Here is a 21,252-nt window from a genome sequence, read left to right as displayed (position 1 = left end):
AACCTGCTGTAAGAGTCATTTTCATGCTTGGTTAAGCAAAGCAGTCTATCCAGAACACTTGCTGTCATGCTGGCCAATAAGAGTTCCCATAACTACTTGCAGCCCCATGCCTGCACGAAGCAGGGATACCTGTGGATAACTGTCACTCCCAACTTTTCTTTAGAATCACTTTCCTTATTCTCATCTTTGTAAGCAACAGAGCAATGCAGCTGGGCTGCATTTCATCACCCTGGCCTGAGATGGAGGGGTTTTTTTTGCAACAAAAAGCAATTTTGAAAGTCCTGGCACATCTCTGCGTTTTCTGTAAGCATAACAACTTGTTTCATTAACTGCAGAGCTGACAAAGGCAAAGAATCCACCAATGATACCTAGATGAACGGTGGGCTCTCAACACTGCTAAGCCCAGGGGAGACAAAGTGTGAAAAGATGAACCTTACTGTCAGCAGGTCTGAGGAAGAAGCAAGTCACTGCCCCATAAGGAACTTATACTGGGCAAGAGGAACAAAACGCAGGGAGAAGAAGCTTGGCTGGTGATATAGCTAAGATTAGCTTTTAGGCATCTTGCTCAGACTTTCATGTTTGATCACCTGTTCTAAACTGCTTGAAACACTGACTGATGAACAGTCACTGCATCCCACCTGCCAGGAGAAGCTTGTTTAACAGACCATCTTCACTCCTTCAGAGCCTTCATACTCTTCATCAACCAGAGCTCTACGCTAAAAAAGGAAGATCCAAATAAAGGCACAGCATTATCATATCCAGATAAACAATTTTACCCCTACTAGTACTCAAACGCAGAGGAAATGAAAAGCCAGCATTCCTGCTGGCAAATAACCAAACAGGCAGCTTTGAACTTTTTTCAAAGTAGCTAGAAAAATGCTTATGCAAATGAAATTAGAGAACTTCTTGGCAATTCATCTGGTTTCACCGTTGCAGAGACAAAGGGATTTTACATTAAGCTTCCTCTTTCTAGAAAATGAAAGTATCATCTGTTTTTAGAAAAGCATGTTGTTTAATTAGCACTTTTTTTCCTCGCTGTGCGATAAAGTAACAATTAGGTTCCCACAGCATTCAACATAAGCAGCTTCCTCTTGTGGAAAAAAGACGTGGGTGGTATGGGAAAAACAATCTGAGAAATATTTCCAGGTTTGAGTGTGAGGTTTTATCCTGGCAAAGAAGATAGACATGTGGGTCATGCATTGGCTTTCTCACCACTCTCATTTATGCCAAATGTGTACCAGGCACAAACAGTGAACGGGAAAAATAAAGGCAAAAAAAAGCTCCAATGCAGAAGTTACGGTTTTAAGCAGATAATATAATGAAGGACTAGAAAGCAGGATGCATGAAAAGTGAGTAGAGAACTGTAGCCACTGGCTTGGTAGTTGAGGGAGCACGTGAGCTGGAGGGATAGATCAAGTGGTTGTGTGTGAATATATCCTGAATTAAGCATGTTTGATAGGAGGCTTATACATGAAAAACACCAGAGGACTCACAGATGGCCACCTGTCTTAGAGGTGGGACTCTTGATTTCAAAAGCCTGTTAGTTTGCTTGCTTCATAAGGAAAATACGGGAAATGTGCTGGTAGAAGTGCAGGTGAGGTAAAATTTTTCCCTTCTCTCACCTCTCCCCACTTTTCCTCTTAATCCTCACCTTTCAAAGAAGTTCAGCAGCATCAGTCCTAACCTGTTCCAGTGCTGTTGTGGAACTTAACAACCATCTCTCTGATTTTTATTAGGTCGTGCAACCATACTACCAGAAAATCACAGTAACAGTAGGATTTTTGTTTCCTCATTTTCCCAGGCCATGAGTATTGATGCAACGTAGATCACAGTAAATGTACATACCAAACATTTATCAACCTGGTCATTGTTTGTTGCCCTCATGCTTGCACACCACATGCATGTACATATACAGACACACAGAGGGCAGACTCACAGCTGACCTTGTTGTAGAGACTCCACTCTCATCTATATTCTGAACAGCCCAAGAGCTAAATTTCTGTAGGCTGAAGACACTCTTCACTGTCACCTGGTGAAAAAAAAGCTCCACCTGTGCTCAGTGTACCCTTGTTGCAAAGGCAGAATATACCTGTACAGTGTTGCTGCCCTCACCAGTCTTGAAAAATCATCACTTTGGAAAGCAAGCTGAATTTCAGTAGCAAAGAAAGCATTTATGAGGACTGTAGCAGCTTGCAAGGGATATCCTTTTCACATCTGCTATGATATACTGATCATTTTTTAACCCATTAGTTCTCCAAAAAAGTTTGTAGAAGAGAAGCATTAGAAATGTGAGATTGCTCACTTCAGTTAGGAACTGTATCATTTAAGAAGATCTTGCACGCAGCTCCAAGTGAGCCTTCTTGCCCACTGTTCATAATTATATGGTCACGTACTGGTTTTCTTAGACTAGACCCACTCTGCAGAGATGCTGCTGTTATGGAAAGAAGGAGACTTGTCTGTTGGACCACTGCTTCTCTGACCATAGAATTTAAACAGTAATTGCTGATGGAACCCAGGAAACAGAAAAAGGTTCAGCTATGACAGTTGGATGCCACTTTAGAAAGGGAAACTATCACCCTGAAGATACAGCCTCCAACTGGTGCCCCAAATCAGTGCTACTACTGATTTCATTTTGTGCCTGAATTCCTTTCTATAAAAAGGGAATAACAATACTTCACTGGGCTGTAGCAATGAATGTTTTGATGAAGTACACAACCAGAGGAAGATGATATTTCTGCACCCAGAGTAAAGCACAAATACTGTGTTAAATTATATCTTCCATCTTATGCAGTGAGAGACAGTGGTTCTAAGACTCAATTTTACAAAATCCAATTTTATTAAGACTATCACTATGCACAGACTTTCCAAAGCGTTCTCAAAAAATCTTCCTCCTGGCATTTCCTATCTTTACAGTCTAAATAATGTTGTTTTAGCATGGTTTTGTATGCACGTTTGATATAATTCAATGATGATGGCATCACATGAGCTCTTTGAGGCTCCATGAGTAAAGTGCGACCCTTCAAAATCCACTTCACTGTCAAGACAGCTGAAAGGAAAAACAGAAACCTACAGACATGATGGACGCAGCACTGAAGAGAATGGGAAAAGATGGTAGCAGGCATCCCAGAGCACAAATAAGAATGGAGATCTTGGATTTCTCATTTGGGAACTGGAGAAGAGATGACTGGTGAGACCAGACACTTCAATACGAGCTGGACCTCTTCCACCTTCTAACTTGACCCTCAAACTCTCATTCTCTCTCACTGGCTTTGGAGGAGGAGTGCCTTGGGGCAGTTTGACTCAACCTCTTGATTAGACTCTTTTGGGAAGAGGCCACAAAGGCCTCTCCATAGAAACTCTTGCATACACCCAGTACACTAAATTGTAATAGTATCACCCCACCACTCAGCACACAGTGTGGCACCAAACACTGAGCATAGTGGGACTTTCCACAAAAAGTATTATGAAACCAGTATTACAAGAGTTTAAGCTTCTTTGGAGCGCTAAAACACATCTTGGCACAAACCAGAAATTTAGACTGTGTGATCAAGGCACTTAAGACTTCATAAGAACTGGGTTACTAATTTAGGAATAACTGAGCATTGCCCTGTGCAATTACAGTGGGGAAAAAAGGCCCTTTGCTCCCAAGTACATGTGCCTTTGTTATTAAATATTGTTCTTCCTTTTATTTTGTAAAGAGAGCTGCTTTTCTTTGGGAGCAAAAATCTGAAGCCTCATCAGAGAATGGTAAACATGCATTTCTTTATAGCGAGGTTTTTCTGTACCTTTTAATGGTGTATAAGCAAATACTTCAAGGTGTCCCTGAAGAAGCTGAGCATTCCCAGCACCCTAACTTGCTAAAGTTAGAGGTATTCATTCCAAATCTTGAATGCCAATTTTAAAAATAAATTTTAAACAATCCAGCTATTTATCTAAGGATGCAGTTCAGACGCTAACTCTTGTCAATAGCCCCCAAGGCTTTCAACTGAGTGTTCTCTACCAAACAAAGAACTTGCAGATGATGACAAACAGCCAAACTGCCCAGTGGGCAAATATGTGAGAGAGCACTGAATTTAGGCCACTTAAATGGGGAAAAAGAAACTTAACTTAGACTTTAGAGCAGCTGTCTTTTCATTTTTGTTTGTTTTAGTGTGGGTGTTTTTTTCTTAAAGAGATTGCCCAATGATCTAAAAATAAACAAAACAGGAACTCCACTTCTGCAAGTGAGAACTTCACTAAAGTAAGCACATGTTGCATTGTAGACTTGCTGTGGGGAATGCAAAACCATTACTGTTAGAAGAATTTCTGGTATAAGAAAGGATGATTCTCATAGACTTTGGGGCAAGAGAAAAAGGAGAGAACAAGTTGAGACTTTGTAAGGTGTTTAGCAGCAATAAAAAATAAGCCAAGGGAGGAATTCTTTCTTCTTCTACAAAGTGAAGGTCCTACGCATTCCAGGACAGTTCTCAAATCTAATTATCTGAAGCCTACAAACTGACCATATATAGTTTTGAAGCCAAGAAATTAGAGTTCTCACTGCAACAGTACATGTTCATGCTGTGTTCAAAGGCTTAAAGACCACTCTGCAGAAGAACTTGCTTATTGTATGGCAAAACCAGTGAAGGGTTCAATCAGCACCTAATTACCTTAAGAAATGGAAAGGCTGAGGGAACAGGGATTGTTTAGCTTGGAGAAGAGAAGGCTCCAGGGAGTCCTCATTGTGGCCTTCCACTATTTGAAGGGAGCATATAAACAGGAAGGGATATGACTGTTTACAAGGGTGGATAGTGACAGGACAAGGGGAGGTTTAGATTAGATATTAGGAGGAAGTTTTTCTCACAAAGGGTGGTGAAGCACTGGAACAGGTTGCCCAAGGAGGCTGTGGATGCCCCATCCCTGGAGGCATTCAAGGCCAGGCTGGATGTGGCTCTGGGCAGCCTGGGCTGCTGGTTGGCGACCTGCACATAGCAGGGGGTTGGAACTGGATGAGCACTGTGGTTCTTTAGAATCCAATCTATCACAGAATCACAGAATCACAGAATTGTAGGGGTTGGAAGGGACCTCTAGAGATCATCGAGACCAACCCCCCTGCCAAAGCAGGTTCTCTACACCAGGTCGCACAGGTAGGCGTCCAGGCGAGACTTGAATATCTCCAGAGAAGGAGACTCCACAACCTCCCTGGGCAGCCTGTTCCAGTGCTCCGTCACCCTCACCGTGAAGAAGTTCTTACGCACATTCGTGCGAAACTTCCTATGCTGCAGCTGATGTCCGTTTCCCCTCGTCCTGTCTCCACGTACCACTGAAAAGAGACTGGCCTCACCGCTATGGCCGCCACACCTCAGATATTTATAAACCTGGATCAGGTCCCCTCTCAGTCGTCTTTTCTCAAGGCTAAACAGACCCAGTTCACTCAGCCTTTCTTCACAGGGGAGATGCTCCAGGCCCTTCACCATCTTTGTGGCCCTCTGCTGGACTCTTTCCAAGAGATCCCTGTCTTTTTTGTACTGGGGAGCCCAGAACTGGACACAGTACTCCAGATGAGGCCTTACCAGGGCAGAGTAGAGGGGGAGGATCACCTCCCTCGACCTGTTGGACACGCTCTTTTTAATGCACCCCAGAATGCCACTGGCCTTTTTGGCCATGAGGGCACACTGCTGGCTCATGGCCAACCTGTCGTCCAGCAGGACGCCCAGGTCCCTCTCTGCAGAGCTCCTCTCCAGCAGCTCATCCCCCAAATGAACTGTGATTCTGTGATTCTAAGTAAGATGGAAACAGACATGTATGTTATGTTCTAAGAGTATACTAAGGCATTTTGGAGGAAATAAAAAAGAGAGAAGAAAAATTGGGTTATTATTAATGGAGCACAGAGATTCCCAGTGGGTCATTCTGCACAGCCCAGTGCCATCCAGACATACAAGATAAAGCAGCAGCACAGTTCTGTACAGGACAGGAGAAAACCACAGAATGGCTTGGGTTCAAAGGGTCCTTAATGAACACCAGTTCCAATCTCTTCCTGTCTGGCACACTCTAAAACAGGCTGGCCTTGAGCACCTCCATGGATGGGGCACCCACAGCAATCAGGGCAGCCTGAGCCAGGGCATCCCCACACTCTGTGAAGAATTTCCTCCTTACATCTAACCTAAATCTCTCCTCTTTTAGTTTAAAACCATTCTCCCTTGTCACTATCAGACCGTTTAAAAAGTCAGTCTCCTTGCTGTTAATGAGCACCCTTTAACTACTGAAAGGCCACAACAAGGTTTCCCTGGAGTCTTCTCTTCTCCAGATTGGAATACAGTTTTGCTGTTAGGCCAGACCAACTCTGAAGACTGCAGATGATTCAGGCTGAAAAAAACATGACTTGGATATTACTTCATGCATGTATAACTAGGGCCTCAAGCTTTTTTTAAATATCATTTTTATTATTATATTATTAAGGACATTTCCTCAACAGCCTTCCAAAGAACTCATCTGCTATATGAGAGTATGTGTGGATATTTGCTCACAAGTCCCACTGAGTACAAAATAGCTCATATGCTGAAAGTAGTAAGATGCATAAGCATCCATCATGTGATTAAGAGATCTAACCTGGAATATATAAAGCTAGCTGACTGTAGGGATTTCAGTCTGCACTAAAGTTCTCAGTGAGTAATGTAAGTTAGCAGTTGTTTCTACTTTTGATTTCAATGTAGTTTTCAAGGAACTCTTTTCAAAGAGCATAATGAGGGGCCCACTGCATAAATACTGCTCAGATTCACTGGAAAGATGCAGAAGGCTTTGAAGAAGAGAGTGCCACTTTCATTAGCACCAGTCACATGCATTTATCTATCTTCTGGCTATATGCAGCCTCCCATTCAGAGGAAATTTCTGCTTTTTCCTCTGTTCTTTCTTATACCTTCCCTTCCCAATCCCCTTGGTGGCCACACCTCTGCTGATCAAACCCTGAACTTTGGGATGTGCCTGTGCAACCCCTCCTTGGCTCACGCATGGAGAGAGAAACTGTGACCTCAAGATGAGGCCAGGGAGCACAGCTGAGGGAGGAGGAGGAAATTTGGACACTGGTTCTGCATAAACACTTGGAGATGCCTACCTGCATGATGTCTTGGAGGCTTTCAGTAAAGGACAGCTCGGCCTCCACCATGTAAAACTCTGCCAGGTGCCGGCGACTCTGTGAGTTCTCAGCTCGAAATGTGGGACCAAAGGTGAACACATGGGTAAAGGCCCTGAAAGGCAAGAACCAGGTAGGTCAGGCCCAACAAAACAAGCAAAGAAAACCCTATCCACAAGCTCACTTTTCTTGCAGGATCTAGAAATACTCATGTTTCCATTTTACCTTTGACCAGCTTAATGATGCTACTGTGTACATTGCAGCTACATTCCTTCAGTGTGGTGGGAAGAGGGGTTATTCACAGCCCTATGACTAAGTGAGGTTGCATAAACCCTGTGCAGTTTTCACTGAACAACATTTACACCCACAGTCCATGCTGCAGTACCAGGTGAAGGGAGAAGCACGAGGACACCAGCCACGCTCCCCTCATCCATAGACTGCAAGGTCTGACATCTCTAGGTGCTATGACATCCCAAAGCACAGCAGAGAAGAGAGAGTCCTGCTGCTGATGTTACAGGACTGGTGTTAGCAGGATGAATGTATGGTGTACAGCTTGCAGTCTTCTCTAGTGGCAAGATCAAAGTTCACCCCTGAAAGGCCCTTCAAGAGAATGGATTGAGCTCCTTCCAACCAGCTGAGAATGGTTCAGCTAAACACGGTTCCTGCAGAACACATCTGGGATAGCATCTTACACTGAAGTAATCAGTGCATTTCCTATTATGAAGTTTTTCCTCCAGCAACCTTCTGGGAAGCCTAAGTGTCTCCCCTCCAGTCACGTTGAGTTGCATGACAAAGGATACAAAGGCCTTTTTGATGATCCCTTCCTAAAAGTTCTTCATAAGGAAGAGCAACGCTCTTTTCAAATCTTACTTTAACTGTAGGGAAATTGCACTCCTAGGAACGTTTTTATACTGCAGGCTACAAGAAGGTGGGCTCCTGAACATCTTCAGCTTCCCCATCAGATCCCATGGCAGCTGTCTTTTCTGCCACACTGCAGGGGAGGCAAACCATGAATGGGGAAGAGACAGAGCTCTTTCAGAAAAAAAAACATGGACTGGGCAGCAGGTCCCTTCAGTACACACATAATTTGTCATTATTTTTAAGAGTTGACAATGTTTAGGGGAAAGAGGACACAGTCAGTGGAGATCAGGCACAGTTTAACACCCATGAAAGAATGTGTGTTCACTGCAGGGTTTGGCATCTGACTTGTATCTTCTGCAAGCTTTCTGCTCAAAGAGGATGTTTACTAGGGATTTTGCACAGGTTAATTTTGTTAAATTGAAATTTAAAAAAAAATGCTACTAAAAAGCTATATTTTTCCTTTACCTTTTAAGGAGGCAACTGTGTGGCAAACAAAGGCACATGCATGTTTTTGGTTCACTTATCTGTTCTCTCCTATCACATGACAGATAAAGGTTATGATCAAAAGCAGCAGCACTTTCTTCTTCCTTGAGCTGTCAGTTGTACACATACTAGAAAACAGATCCTGGCCAAGATTTCAAGTACATAACCTGCCTGCAGGCTTATTCTCCCTACTGGCTGTGCTTTCCCCATTCAAACTGAAACAATTTGCTTTCAGAACCCTCAGCTCCTGCTCCCGGGCTCTGACCACATGACCACAACATCTCTGATGCCAACACCAGATTTTGCAGCAAATCCTTTTATCCAGGATCCCTTTCAGCATGCCTCTTTCCCCTGTGCTTGATAGGACATTATTGTGAACTTCTGCCCTGCCTTGATCATCCTCCTTCAAACTGTCCTTTGCTACAGTGTCTATAAAAACCTCAGTGATGTTTGGATAAGTGATATTCCAACACCATTGCTCACCACACTGGTCAGTATTACCTCATCAGTTCCTTGTGCTCTCCCATCTGGAGCCATCTGTTGTCTCAGGTTCTAGAGAAATGCGTGTTCTTCCTCACACCACCTTTTTTTTTTTCCTCTCCATGTTCCTACAGCACCTGGCACAACAAGGTCTTGGATCCAAAGCTTAAAAGTCTCAACTGCTATAGCAATACAAACAACAAACAGAAAACAATGACTCACTCAGCCAAAATGGTTTAATGCTTAAGGCTGAACTGGTCAAAAACTTGCCATGGAGCTTCACAGGACACAGAGGTTGGCCTGCAGTGGGAAGCAGGAGCTAGACACACATTTCTCGAGGCACAAATCACTGACATGTAATTTAGTGCAGGACACTGTAGCAGATTACAGACTCCAGCAATACAGACTACTGTGAGTACTCTGAACTGTCCTTATTTCTTACTCCAGAGCAGCCCAAACATGATGTCTAGCTATTTATCTTCCAAGAGGCTTGCTGACTGCAGGCCATCTGAAAAAATAAAAAATAAGAACAACTATTGCTCCAAGATGTCAAGTGTGGTCAAACACTTCACAGCCACAGATAGATTTTGCACTGCTAGAATAAAGCCTCTTCGTGCCAGGCATTTTGGGGAGCACAAGTGCAGAACAGCTCTCCTAGAAACTGATTTCAGCCTCTTCTCAGCTCGAGCCACCCTGCTGGAACCAATCTTCTCTAACAAGTACACAGAGTAGCACCTCCATGGATAAAAAACATCAACCCTGAAGCTTCATAGACTATTCAAGATGCTCAATACAGCAACAATATGGATGTAAGACTTTACACAAACACAGGGTGTACAAATCCGACCTCAAATTGTTCTTCAGCTCCTATTAAGAAACGTGTCTGCAGTATCATACAAAGCACGTATAAATACATTAGAAAACAAACACTGGAGCTGGTTCTGCTTCAGTGTTATGGTACCAAGAGCACTTTGTCCTGTATGCATTTGACACCTAGCACAACGGAGCCTGAGTCCAGGGCTGTGTCTCCTATGCCAATAATTCATCATTTACATCCCCAAACCTCGGCAAGATTTCCTCCAGCATTTAAAAATAGCTTGAAAATATTGGCTCAGACTCCAAAATGTGCCTAGGTAAAAAAAAAACAAAACAAACAAACAACAATCTGTTGAGTCCTTTGCTTTATCCACTACAGGCAGAGCAGTTAAAGTCCGGAATGCTCGCTGTCCTTTCATCTGTTATGAAAGCACAGAAGAGAGGTTTTGATACGATTCCCTTTACAGCCAACTTCACCCAGAGCTCCAGATCAGAGCTCTCTGGTCAGCAAGTCCGAGTGCATTTATGCAGTTCCCAGATGCTGCTGGGGTGTAAATCAGAAGGTAGCACAGAGTTGCTTAATTAATCGCTCGCCTTCTGGGACAGTATATTCTCTATCCAGTTTCCTGGGCAAGTCTGAGAGTTTAAGTAGGAGGCCAAGAGAATACCCACTGCATTCCCCAACAAAATACAGGGCCCCATCCTGCAGAAAGCTGAGCTTGCAGTCCAGCCAAGAGCTCAGATATCTTCAAGGTGCAGGTTCACAGGAGTCCCTCTGAAAGCAGAAATCACTGCTTGGGTGCACTGCTGGAGCACTGCCCTCTTCTGCACTGAAAGACACCTAGGGGAGGCTGTGTTTGTGATCTCCACCTGTAAAATATCCAGGAAGGGAGAAGCTTTACGCCTGCAAGCTTACACATTACTAAAACACTCTACAGAAGGAGTCTTCTCTCCCATGCAAAGAACTTTACAGCATGCAGAATGAAAACTCATTTCATTCAAACTAGTTGACAATTCATTAGTAAGGCAGTGATAGAAATCAATGGAGAAATATAAAGTATCTGTGCCCAAAGCTGCTTGAAATCGTCCTTTTAATTAAACTCACACAACGTTTGTGGGCCTGAGCATCTCTGCCTTCCTGGCAATTTTTACACTGCAATTCAAATATAATTAATTGTGCTGATGGTTCCCAAGCCAGGAATGGATTGAGCTTCTTTTTCTGAGCCAGGACTTCATGCTGTTACTGCAGTAATAAAGACTTATTTATGCTGTCGAACCAAGGGGATCTAACTCTGAGCAGGGCAATTAATCAAAAAGATGCAATTCCTGCGCAGTCAGCTTACAGCCTATGCCAAGGTCACACCACACACTGGTGACACAGCTGAAGACAGAAGCTGGTTGTTGTGACTCAGGGCTAAGCACTAAACCACACCAGCATGCAGCTATTTATTTCTTCAGAGCTCTCTTTCTCATCCCAAAATACTACAGGTGCCTGCTTAACCCAAAATTCAGCAATCACATACCAGGTCTATGGTCAGGAGTTCAGCTGGAAGGTGATTTGTGCCAATTCTTATCTTTGGCCACAGTGAATGACCCTTCAAAACAATGTATTCCATCTCATAATGTTCCACAGAATCCACCCCTTGACATACATTAAAATCTAGAAACAATAGGTTGTACTTGAAGGGTAAAACAACACATAACATCAGCAGAGGAGGAGACAGAAGAGCAAGGCGACTGTAAAGATCAGGAGTGCAGCTTTGTCAACTACACTGTCCTTTCCTTTAGAAAGGGAAGAAATCACTAAAGCAAGCTGTTTGATTTAATTGCACTCTGTTCCAGCACGACCATGCTCACTTTGAGCATGGAAAACCTGCATGCTCCATCAAAATGAGCAGACAGATTTGCTCTGCTGCCAGGAGCCATCACTTGGCTGCAACACTTGACCCAAGCACAACTGGGATATTCAGGCATGTTGAAATATGTATTTTGAAAGATGTTGTGGCCCGATACAAGAAGCTATATGCACAGATATAGCCATTCAAACCTACCAATCCAGTATCTCCAGCCTCTTGTTTTCAGAGGAGCTGGAAACACTGAGCTCCTAAAGATGCTGGGGAGGTAGGTACAGGTGCTCAGCAGTTTAAAGAACCTGTGGCTCTGGGACAGTGTTTCACATCTTTGATCTGAGTGGACTATGTTAAAGAGAAACCTAAAGTTGGACAGAAGTATCTGTTTTTTAACCTCAGTGTAAAACTAATATTCCCATTACTGTTGTTTGGTGGTTTGGATTTTGTGCAATCAAAGTGTTCGTGGTTTTGCTGAAAAGTCAATGAGAGGAGACAAGCATTTTATCCAGAAAAAGAAGCAGAAAAAGGAGTTTTAAAGGATTCCTCACAGAACGTGCCACTTCCACCTGCCCATGAGGAAAAACTGCATCTTGACAGGGGCTTTTACAGCAGCCTGTGATGCTCAGGCCTGGGCAGCAGAGCTGAGATGCTGAGTGCTCCGGTTCCAATTCATGCTGTGACAAGATGGGACTGTATTTCCTTCTGTAGGCAGTCAAAAATAAACACACATATTAAAAAAAATTATATTGTCTAAGTTCCCAGACAGGGATTGGGAAGTGCCAGACTTCCACCCCAGCCAGCCAGCAGCAACGCAGCAGTTTTCCTTGCTGTGACTTCCAAAGGGCAGAGTCCTACCAGCAGCTTCTCCCCAACCACATCATCTGCTCTGGCTTCGGCAACAAGGCTCCTCTCCAGACCACCCATCTCTGCTTGACAGAGATCCAGGCACAAATGAATGATAGCAATGTGACCCCATACTCTTCAACTATCTGGTAAAGCACCCCACATTTTCCTTAAGAAGCCTCACTGCACACCTAGGCTTCCTACTGTTAGTTTACAGGTGGCAGAAGAATAGGGGAGACACAAAGCAGTTATTTGGAGCCATACAACCTCTTCTGTCCCAGACTCAAAGATCTCATCAGCTTGCACCCTCTGCCCTTTTATGAGTCTCTGTAGTACTTTACTCCCTGTGGATTCGCGTTTTGTTTGAGTTCTGTTATTATTATTTCTAATTTGAGTCAATAAAACAACCGATTAGCAATGATAACTCGAGATGGGCTGATGAAAGCCACCAAAGCAGTTCAGCATTTATTCAAATAATTTTCCATGCCCCAGATAAAAGAGACCTTCCACAAAGAAGTGATACAAAATGTATCATGCATTTAAATAAAACAAGGTCCAAAGGTCTCTTTCAAAATTTATTCATCCCAGTGACTCCAACTCTAAGCAATAAAAATAAATTACCACCATGGGAAAAAAAAAAAAAAAAGAAAGCAACTGTGATAAATCCTTTTTCTTCCATTGTGGAAAAATCACATGTTCTCCATAACCTGCATTTTAATAACTTTAAAGAGGATTTTTTTTTTTGTCAGCTTTTTTTCAAATGGACACTGGCTCTCCCAGCTCCACAAATATGAATGGCAGCCAAAAACCACATTGGTGGGTGCACTATTGCATAAAGAATAGCATAGTTGGAGCCCCACTTGAAAGTTTGGGTGAGGCTATTTAAAATTTGCAAGGCCTTGAGATCTAGAGTGATAAGTAAATAATTATTTTAAGTATAGTTTTTAAAAGTTATATTAAATGCAACACACTCCAGTTGACTATAAAATATCCATCTCTATATATTCTACTTCAGTGCAATAACTGCAAACCTTTGAAGAATTTCAATGTGCACACTGTTGTTGGATTTGTGGACTTTTAAGGAAAGCTGAGAGAGCAAAAGGAGATGGAGCTGCCTGCCTTAATGCCTAATACTGGAGCCATTTCCTGGGGCATAAATCCACCCTGGGAAGCAGGAGCTGCTGGAACACAGGGCATATTCAGGCTGGATATTAAGAAAAATTTATTCTCCAAAAGAGCAGTAATGCACTGGGACAGGCTGTCCAAGGAAGTGGTGGAGTCACCATCCCTGGAGGTGTTCAAGTACCATGGATATGTGGCATGAAGGATGTGATTTAGTGGGCATGGAGGTGATGGGTTGGATTGGTTGATGGTTGGACTAGATTACCACAGAATCACAGAATCACCAAGGTTGGAAAAGACCTCCAAGATCATCCAGTCCAACTGTACACTTATCACCAGTATTTCCTCACTAAATTATGCCCCTCAGTACAACATCTATATGTTTCTTGAACACCTCTAGGGATGGTAACTCCACCACCTTCACAGGCAGCCCATTCCAGAAGCTGACCACTCCTTCGAAGAAATTTTTCCTAAAATCCAACCTGAATCTCCCCAGACACAACTTGAGGCCACTCCCCCTCATCCTATTGCTAAATAAGGTCAATAAGAGCAATACGGTCACCCTTCAGCCTCCTCTTCCCCAGACCAAACAACCCCAGTTCCCTCAGCTGTGAATGGCTACATGTCAGCACATTCCCTTTGCTTCCTCTCCCAAAAATGTGGAGATGTAGAAAGGACCAAGGGTGTATCTATGTAAAGCCCCAACCAGCCAAGCAGCCCCAGGCACTCTACAGAGCTTTTGCACTGGGCTTCCCAGTGATACAAAGTTGTTAACAGTCACTGCTGCAGTCATGTACCAGACTGAAGCATGCAGTAATTGATTAAAACCAGACATGTCACAGTTGCTTTTTATAGCTCAAGTTAAGTGGCAGCTTAATTAATGGAAGTTAGCGTGCTAATTATAAGAGTCTGTGTTGTGAGTCAGACTCAACTGCTGCACAAGAAATGTCAGAGATTTTTTTAGGGATCCAATATAAATAATTACACTTCTATTTGTTAATTTTTAGCAACAGGAATGCTATACAACTGGACATCATTCTTGCAGCTGCATCTGAAAGTATTTGAAATAGTACAATGTAGAGCAAATATTTGTTTGAGGTCAATGCAATTTTTTCCAGCTTTTATAAATGACTTATTATAAAGTCATTTCAGAATCAAATTTTAAGGCTGCATTTGCCAGACTGCCAAAAGAAAAGCCACTTTTACAGAAGAAGGCCTCACACGCATCTTTTTGCAGCTCTGCAGTATCTTCTTGAACATCAATCCAAACAGACAGCTCTCTTTCACCACTGCTTTGAAAAGCAGTGAAATGGTGACATTTTTCAAATGAAATCTGTGCAATCTTCTGAAACCAACAGGAAATTCACGCTTTTACCTCTCTGCAAACTCAGGTAGACACAGCTAACATGGTCTGAATGACAGAGATTTTTTTAGAGTCTCTGTAAAACCAGAAAAGCCAGTTGCAGGATTGCAGATAATATCTGGAATTAGAAGGAAACCAGTAAAATCCACAATTCCTTAGAAACAAAAAGATGTGTTTAAGGAGATGAGAACAAAAATGTTTCAACTAAATCAAGTTTGATAATTAGACATTAACAGGCAGATGTCAGTGCAAAAGGCTGAGAATGTACTTTAGACAGAAAAATACAAGTGCTAGGGAGAGATGCTGAACTAGAGATGGTTCATTCAGATGATTCTGTGCATCAGATCAGAAAAGACAGAAATGGGAAAGAAGTCAAGAATAAACTTAGAATGGCAGAACAATTCAAGCTGGCAGGGATCTTGAGAGGTCACTAGTCCAACCTCCTGCTCAAAGCAGGGTCAGCAAGAAGATCAGACCAGGGTTATCTGGGCTTTCTCCTGCTCTGTCTTGGAAAATCTCAGAGGATGCAAACCGCACAAGCTCCCTCAGTAATCTTTTTTGATGTTTGACTGATCTCTTCATGATTTTTTTTCCCCTGTAAACATTCAGAAGTTCTCACTGCTACTTATGCCCATTTTCTCCTGCCCTCCTGTCACTCACCACTGCAAAGATTATGTGACTGTCTTCCTGCAACTCTATGCAGGTATTAGTAGGCTCCTAGAAGGTTGCAGCTAAGGCTTTTGCTCATTTGTAGGAAAACACGAGATAAATAGGAGATGAGAAATCTACTGAGGGACTGAAAGGAGGGAAGAAATAGAGCTAGGGAGGGCAAGAAAGGAGGAAACTTCTGAGATTTAGGGAGGGAAGAGCCTCTAGAGTTATCTAGAAGAGCAGCTCCAATGAAACTAACGATGCAAAAGGCAGAACAGACAGTGCCTGAAATGGAATGAGAGGCCAGGACAACCAGAGCAAAACAATGATGTAAGCTATTAGCAACAAGGCCGAGAAGAGAGGAACAGGTAGATCTTGTGGGAAGTTCAGATGGGTGAAAAGAGAAATAAATGAGTAAATAAGCCCAGTGAGCTTTACTTCTTGGCAACAGTTGGTTTTGGCTGTCTGCAGCATGCCTTTGAATCATCAACTCTCACAGACCCTCCAGCCTAGTTCAAATCTCCAAAAGGGCCTTTATGCTCACATGAGGGTTGGAGGTTGAGGAAATACCACAAAGACCACTGACTTCACAGCAAACCAGTGACATTTTAAACCAGATATTGGGGCACACATAGTCCTACAAACCTCAACCCACAGTGTTTACTGACTCATTTAGGATTTAGAAGGCTACAGAGCTGTATTAATGAATAAAGACTTTTTTTGGAGACCTCAGTCAGCCTCTAGATTTATAGCAGCTGACAATGATTCAGACATGCTGAGCAGTCAACCTAGATGCCGTCACTGCAAATGAAATGAGAAGTTGTGCCAACTAGGCCATTCGTGTCACGCCGAGAGACAAGACGAACTCCTCTGACCTTGCTTTCAATAACAAGCATACACAGCTTAGTAGATACTCAATAAATACAGGAACTCCTCTTTTCTCCTTTTTCTTCAGAGAAAAAGGTTCAAAATTCCTATGTCATAACTGCTTAACTGTTCTACTTCTGTCATCAGAAATAGCACCCAGGTCTCTGGACAACACAGACAATGTCCTAACAGCAACACCCCACAGACTGCAAATGAACTCTCAGCAAGGACAGCAGAAGGTTTGGATCCAGACACATCTGGTAAGTCTTCCCATACGGCCTCTGCCCAGACTTTTCCAACCACAGCTTGCAGCCTGCTCATGAGCTCTGAAAAGCTAAAAGCAAGACCCATGCAAACATGACTGTCTGCCCAGTTGACTTTCTGTGCCCTAGAAAACCCCATGGAAAAATTCCTCTCATACCTGTCTTGCACCACCCCTGGTTTGTAAAGGATTTGGGCAGGATCTGCCTCTGCACTACCATTTCCCACAGTAAGTCAGAGCACGAAACAAGCCAAGATCAGATGAGGAAGGGTCTGTTTCCTAAATATTTCTACCTTGGTCTCTTCCCACAGATTCTCATGGACCAGTTGTTCCTGAAAATGGTATGACTGAAGCAAGTCAACACTTACTTAAGCAAAAGGGAATTACTGAAGGATAGTTCATTTTTGGGGCACAAAGAAAAATAAACTCGGTTAAAACACAAGTGAGAGAAAGGGTAAATTTCATTGGATCAAATCTAAAACACACAATTCTTCACTGTTTTGATTGCTTTGCTTTACTAAGAGGACCAGAGTATTTCCATATTTCCACTTTTGAGAAAAGGATTGACGTTTTTGTGCTTTGAAAGCATCATGAGAACAAGTTTGTTTGCCAAGCAGATTTCGTTGCTACTGTGCACTTAAATTATTTGATTGTGTAAGAATCCTATTCACAGACTAAAATCCAACTTTCTTCGCACAAGAAACCAGAAATAAAAATCTTCTCAGTATCTGAAGGGTTTCACAGCATTAAGATAGCTAATATCCGAATTCCACAGCAAAGCATCACGTTTCTGCATCTAGAAGAGCTTGATCTATTTTTGAAGGCTGAAGGGATACAACAGCACTTGAGTTCTAGGCCTCAAAAACCCACTGTGTTTAAATAAAATAAAAATAAGAAGAGTGGGTTCACAGAGCAGCTATGTCCCATTACGAATAAAAACCACTTATCTAAATTTAGACAGCACTAGATCCATTTAAATGCCTGTAAGAACAGCATGCTACTGTCAAACAAGAACACAAAGCTGTAATACAATGTACTGCATTCAGAAGAGCATTGATTTTTTTTGCCCATCTTTACACAGCAAGGTGCACGTGAATGACAGCAATGGAAAAAGTAGTTAGCAGACAGGTCCCGCATTTGCCCAATTGAGCCTTCTGCTCAATCCCAGGGCAGGCTGTGTACTATTTAAAGGGAACAGACTGATGAACAAGGGCGAGATTGTATTTCAAGTTAATCATTACAATCCATACTTTTCTTTGCACTTATTTGATTCGTGGAATTACGTCTTTCAATAAAGGTCACAAGGCATGAAAGCCAATTAACTCTAACACGTATGAGTGGATGTCATCCCATCTTCTTTCAGGGATGCAAAACTCTACAGTTAAACAAACCTCATTATCTTGCCTCAGATAATGTCTGAGATGACGCATCAGCCTTTGGCTGCCAAGTGACCTGTGCTTCTGTCACAGCAGCCAGGGCACCACATGAGAGCAAGTCAAAAACATCCTGTCCATTGAGAACCTCTGGCTTGAGTATTTTAGCAGATCCCAGCTGTTTAGGTGGTCTGAGATACAGTCTCATAGACAGAATAAACAAGGCAGAAAAGAGATTTCTGAAGAAACTGCTATTTTTATTTGCAGGCAAAACTTGAACAACTTCACAGCAACTATTTACTTACCAGCAGTCAACTGCACTCTGCAACACTGATTAAACAGAAAGCAGCTAAACATTTATTATTCGGTTCTCAATACTGGAATAGCATAGACAACAAGTTATACTGTGACTATCAGAAATATTCATCGGAGTCTACATGAAAAGGCAGGTTGTTCCACTTCTATTCATGTCTTTTAAAGGTAGGGTTTTATTCCTCTTTTCAGAAGACTTGCATCTAATTAGTTACCTAACAGTAACTAATCACTTCAAAAAGAGCTCTGTATCCCCTGTAAGTGCATGTCAAACCCCCTTGGCAACTGAGAAAAAGACACAGACCTACCTGATCTGTGACAGGCTTTACAAGCAATTCAGCTGGCTTACAGCAACTTGGCTGAAGCACCACATCTGAGGATAACCCACATTGTACGTGTTCAGAGAACTTTGCTTTCTGACTCCTTCTGCTTGATAAACTAACCTAATTTACTGGGATAATTTCGTGTAGATGAGCATAACATTCCCTCATCAAAGGGAAATGTGGCTCTGACAGATTATGACACTTTCACCCCTAGCAGTCTCAGTGAAACATTAACATCCAAAGCTTAAGGATTTTTTTTTTTTTTTTTTTTTTTAAATTAAAGTCACTATTAGCTATTCAACTGTGATCTCTTTGGTGGCCAGACTGAACACAGCATTAAGTGTGAAAGCCATGAAATATAAGAATTGTGAACTAGCAGGGAGGAGAAACACAACGGGAAGACTGTAGACACAAATAAAGTTTGGAATGAAAAAAAAAAAAGAAGAAAGTAATATGATTGCTCAAGTTAAAAAGAATTTCTGAGATACAGTAAATGTGAAGAACAACAAACAGACATTTAAGATATTACAACTATTGATAACAAACCTCTTGTCATTCCTATAAGAATGCATCCAGTATTCCCAATCCACACCAGATACCTAGCAACTAAATCTAGTTCACAGACCAGAATCAAAAGGAGTTCTGCTTTCACCTGCATACACTGACCTTTCACATCATCATCCAGGCACTGCTGCTCATTTTCTTTCTGGTGCACGTTTCAGATATCTAATGGGTAACAATGGGGCACAACTGCCAAATGAAAGGATATCACAGATCAAACCAAAAACCTGTAGTTTTGCTCACCCTGCCATCGCTTCTAAGTGGAGCTGGCCAGAAACTGTAAGGAAGGTGGGCACATTAAAGAAGTGGTTCTTTTCCGCAGATTCTTTTGCCTCCTGTGATGTCTGCAAATAAAAAATCCACGTTAGTCTATCAGCGTTTGAATAAAGATCACAGCACCCCGTTTCTTTTTTTTTTTCCTCCTAAGAACTAACATCAGAATCCACCCAAACACCTCTGAGAAGGAACCCAACAGTCGTAGATGATGTTACCCATCTTTGCTCAGACAACTAACAGGCTCTATAAAGAATTCAAACAAAAGACAGGAAAACAAAAATAACCCACATGATAAAGTACTCTCAGAGACTTCTCTTTGTAGGGCTTTGAAGCACCTAATGTGGCTGCATAGTAAAAAGTCATACTCTAAGCTGGAAACAACACAGCTCCCAACTTCCACTTTCAGTGATTTATGAGGATATGGGTTGGTGGTATCACAACTTACAGAACAAGTGAACTGTTGCACATTCCACCGGTATCACCAAGAAAGTTTAGACACGTCAACACAGAGGAAGAACAAACAGTTCTTTCAGATATTTCTCAAAATAACAGGGATTGTAAATTAAATGCAGAACAATTAGTTTTATCAGTTCAGCTGCAGAGAAGTAACTCGCTGAAGTGACACAGCTTAACAGGGTTTGACCATCAGCCCAAAACTTTTAAAGGGCAGTGGAGAGTTCATACCAACTAAAAGAATTCATGACTCTTCCCTTCTCATACTTGCCTTTGTATGTTGGATATATACGTCAGGAGCTCTGAATTTTACTAAAAGTAAACAACTATGTAATGTACGTATTTAAATATAGGTGAGTTGAAATAGAAACGGTATTGCAGAGAAGAAGAAGATGGTAAAATGTAAAATAAAGTGTCAAGAAGGACATCTGCACCATTTAGAAAGCAAGTCAGAGAATACAGGTGGTGGAAGATCAGATTTACTAGGATAGCCTCTGGGTTTTAGCTCCAAGGCAGAGTAAAACTGCCTATTGTAGCTAAAAGCTCTGTCCATCCAGGAACTTGGGAGAGGGTGGAGAAATGATATACCATGTTTCTAGGAAATAAAAACACACAGAATAAAAATTGTACAAACTGGATCGTCTGTTGAGCAGTTCCCCTATAAAGATAGGCTGAGGAAGCTGGGCTTGTCCAGCCTGGAGAAGAGAAGGGTGAAGGGTGACCTCATTGCAGCCTTTCAGTACCTAAAGGGAGCCTACAAACAGGAGGGGAGTCAATTCTTTACAAGGGTAGATAATAGCAAGATGAGGGAAAATAGTTTTAAGTTGAAGGAGGGAAGATTTAGGTTGGATGTCAGGGGGAAGTTCTTTACTATGAGCGGTGAGGTGCTGGAACAGCTGGCCAGAGAGGCTGTGGATGCCCCTGGAGGTGTTCAAGGCAGGCTGGATGGGGCCCTGGTCTAGGATTAAATGTGGAGGTTGGTGGCCCTGCCTATGGCAGGGAGTTGGCTTGATGATCCTTGAGGCCCCTTCCAAGCCACTCTGTGATTCCACGAGGGACAATTTGCTCAGCAACATTCAAAAGATTGAAACCACTGTATCAACCTTGTCTCCAAACATAAAACTGTATTTTCATTCTTTCCTACCAAGAAGAATAGTGAATGGGAAGAACCTCTACCATTAGGAAAGTCAATAGCATTGCTTTCAAAATTCAATTTCAAGCCTACTGAAAAAGCAGATGAGTACTTTCCAT

At 42.3% G+C, this 21,252-nt stretch overlaps 1 protein-coding gene across 4 annotated transcripts in view; it reads right to left on the bottom strand.

Moving 5' to 3' along the window:
* NARS2 (asparaginyl-tRNA synthetase 2, mitochondrial) overlaps positions 1-21,252 on the bottom strand; it is a 51,322-nt gene that overhangs the window by 14,082 nt on the left and 15,988 nt on the right. For all 4 annotated transcript variants that reach the window (XM_085216472.1, XM_085216474.1, XM_085216473.1 and 1 more), the window contains exons 6-7: positions 19,516-19,616; positions 7,088-7,220 (exon numbers count right to left, since the gene is read on the bottom strand). In XM_085216472.1, the coding sequence (XP_085072598.1) occupies positions 7,088-7,220; positions 19,516-19,616 (234 nt within the window). The remainder of the gene's footprint in view (positions 1-7,087; positions 7,221-19,515; positions 19,617-21,252) is intronic.

The sequence above is a fragment of the Meleagris gallopavo genome, chromosome 1 (genome assembly GCF_905368555.1).
Source record: "Meleagris gallopavo chromosome 1, MGAL_WU_HG_1.1, whole genome shotgun sequence".
NCBI classification, from domain to species: domain Eukaryota; kingdom Metazoa; phylum Chordata; class Aves; order Galliformes; family Phasianidae; genus Meleagris; species Meleagris gallopavo.
Note: the sequence above shows the minus strand (reverse complement) of the source record. Positions and strands in the feature narration are given on the sequence as shown.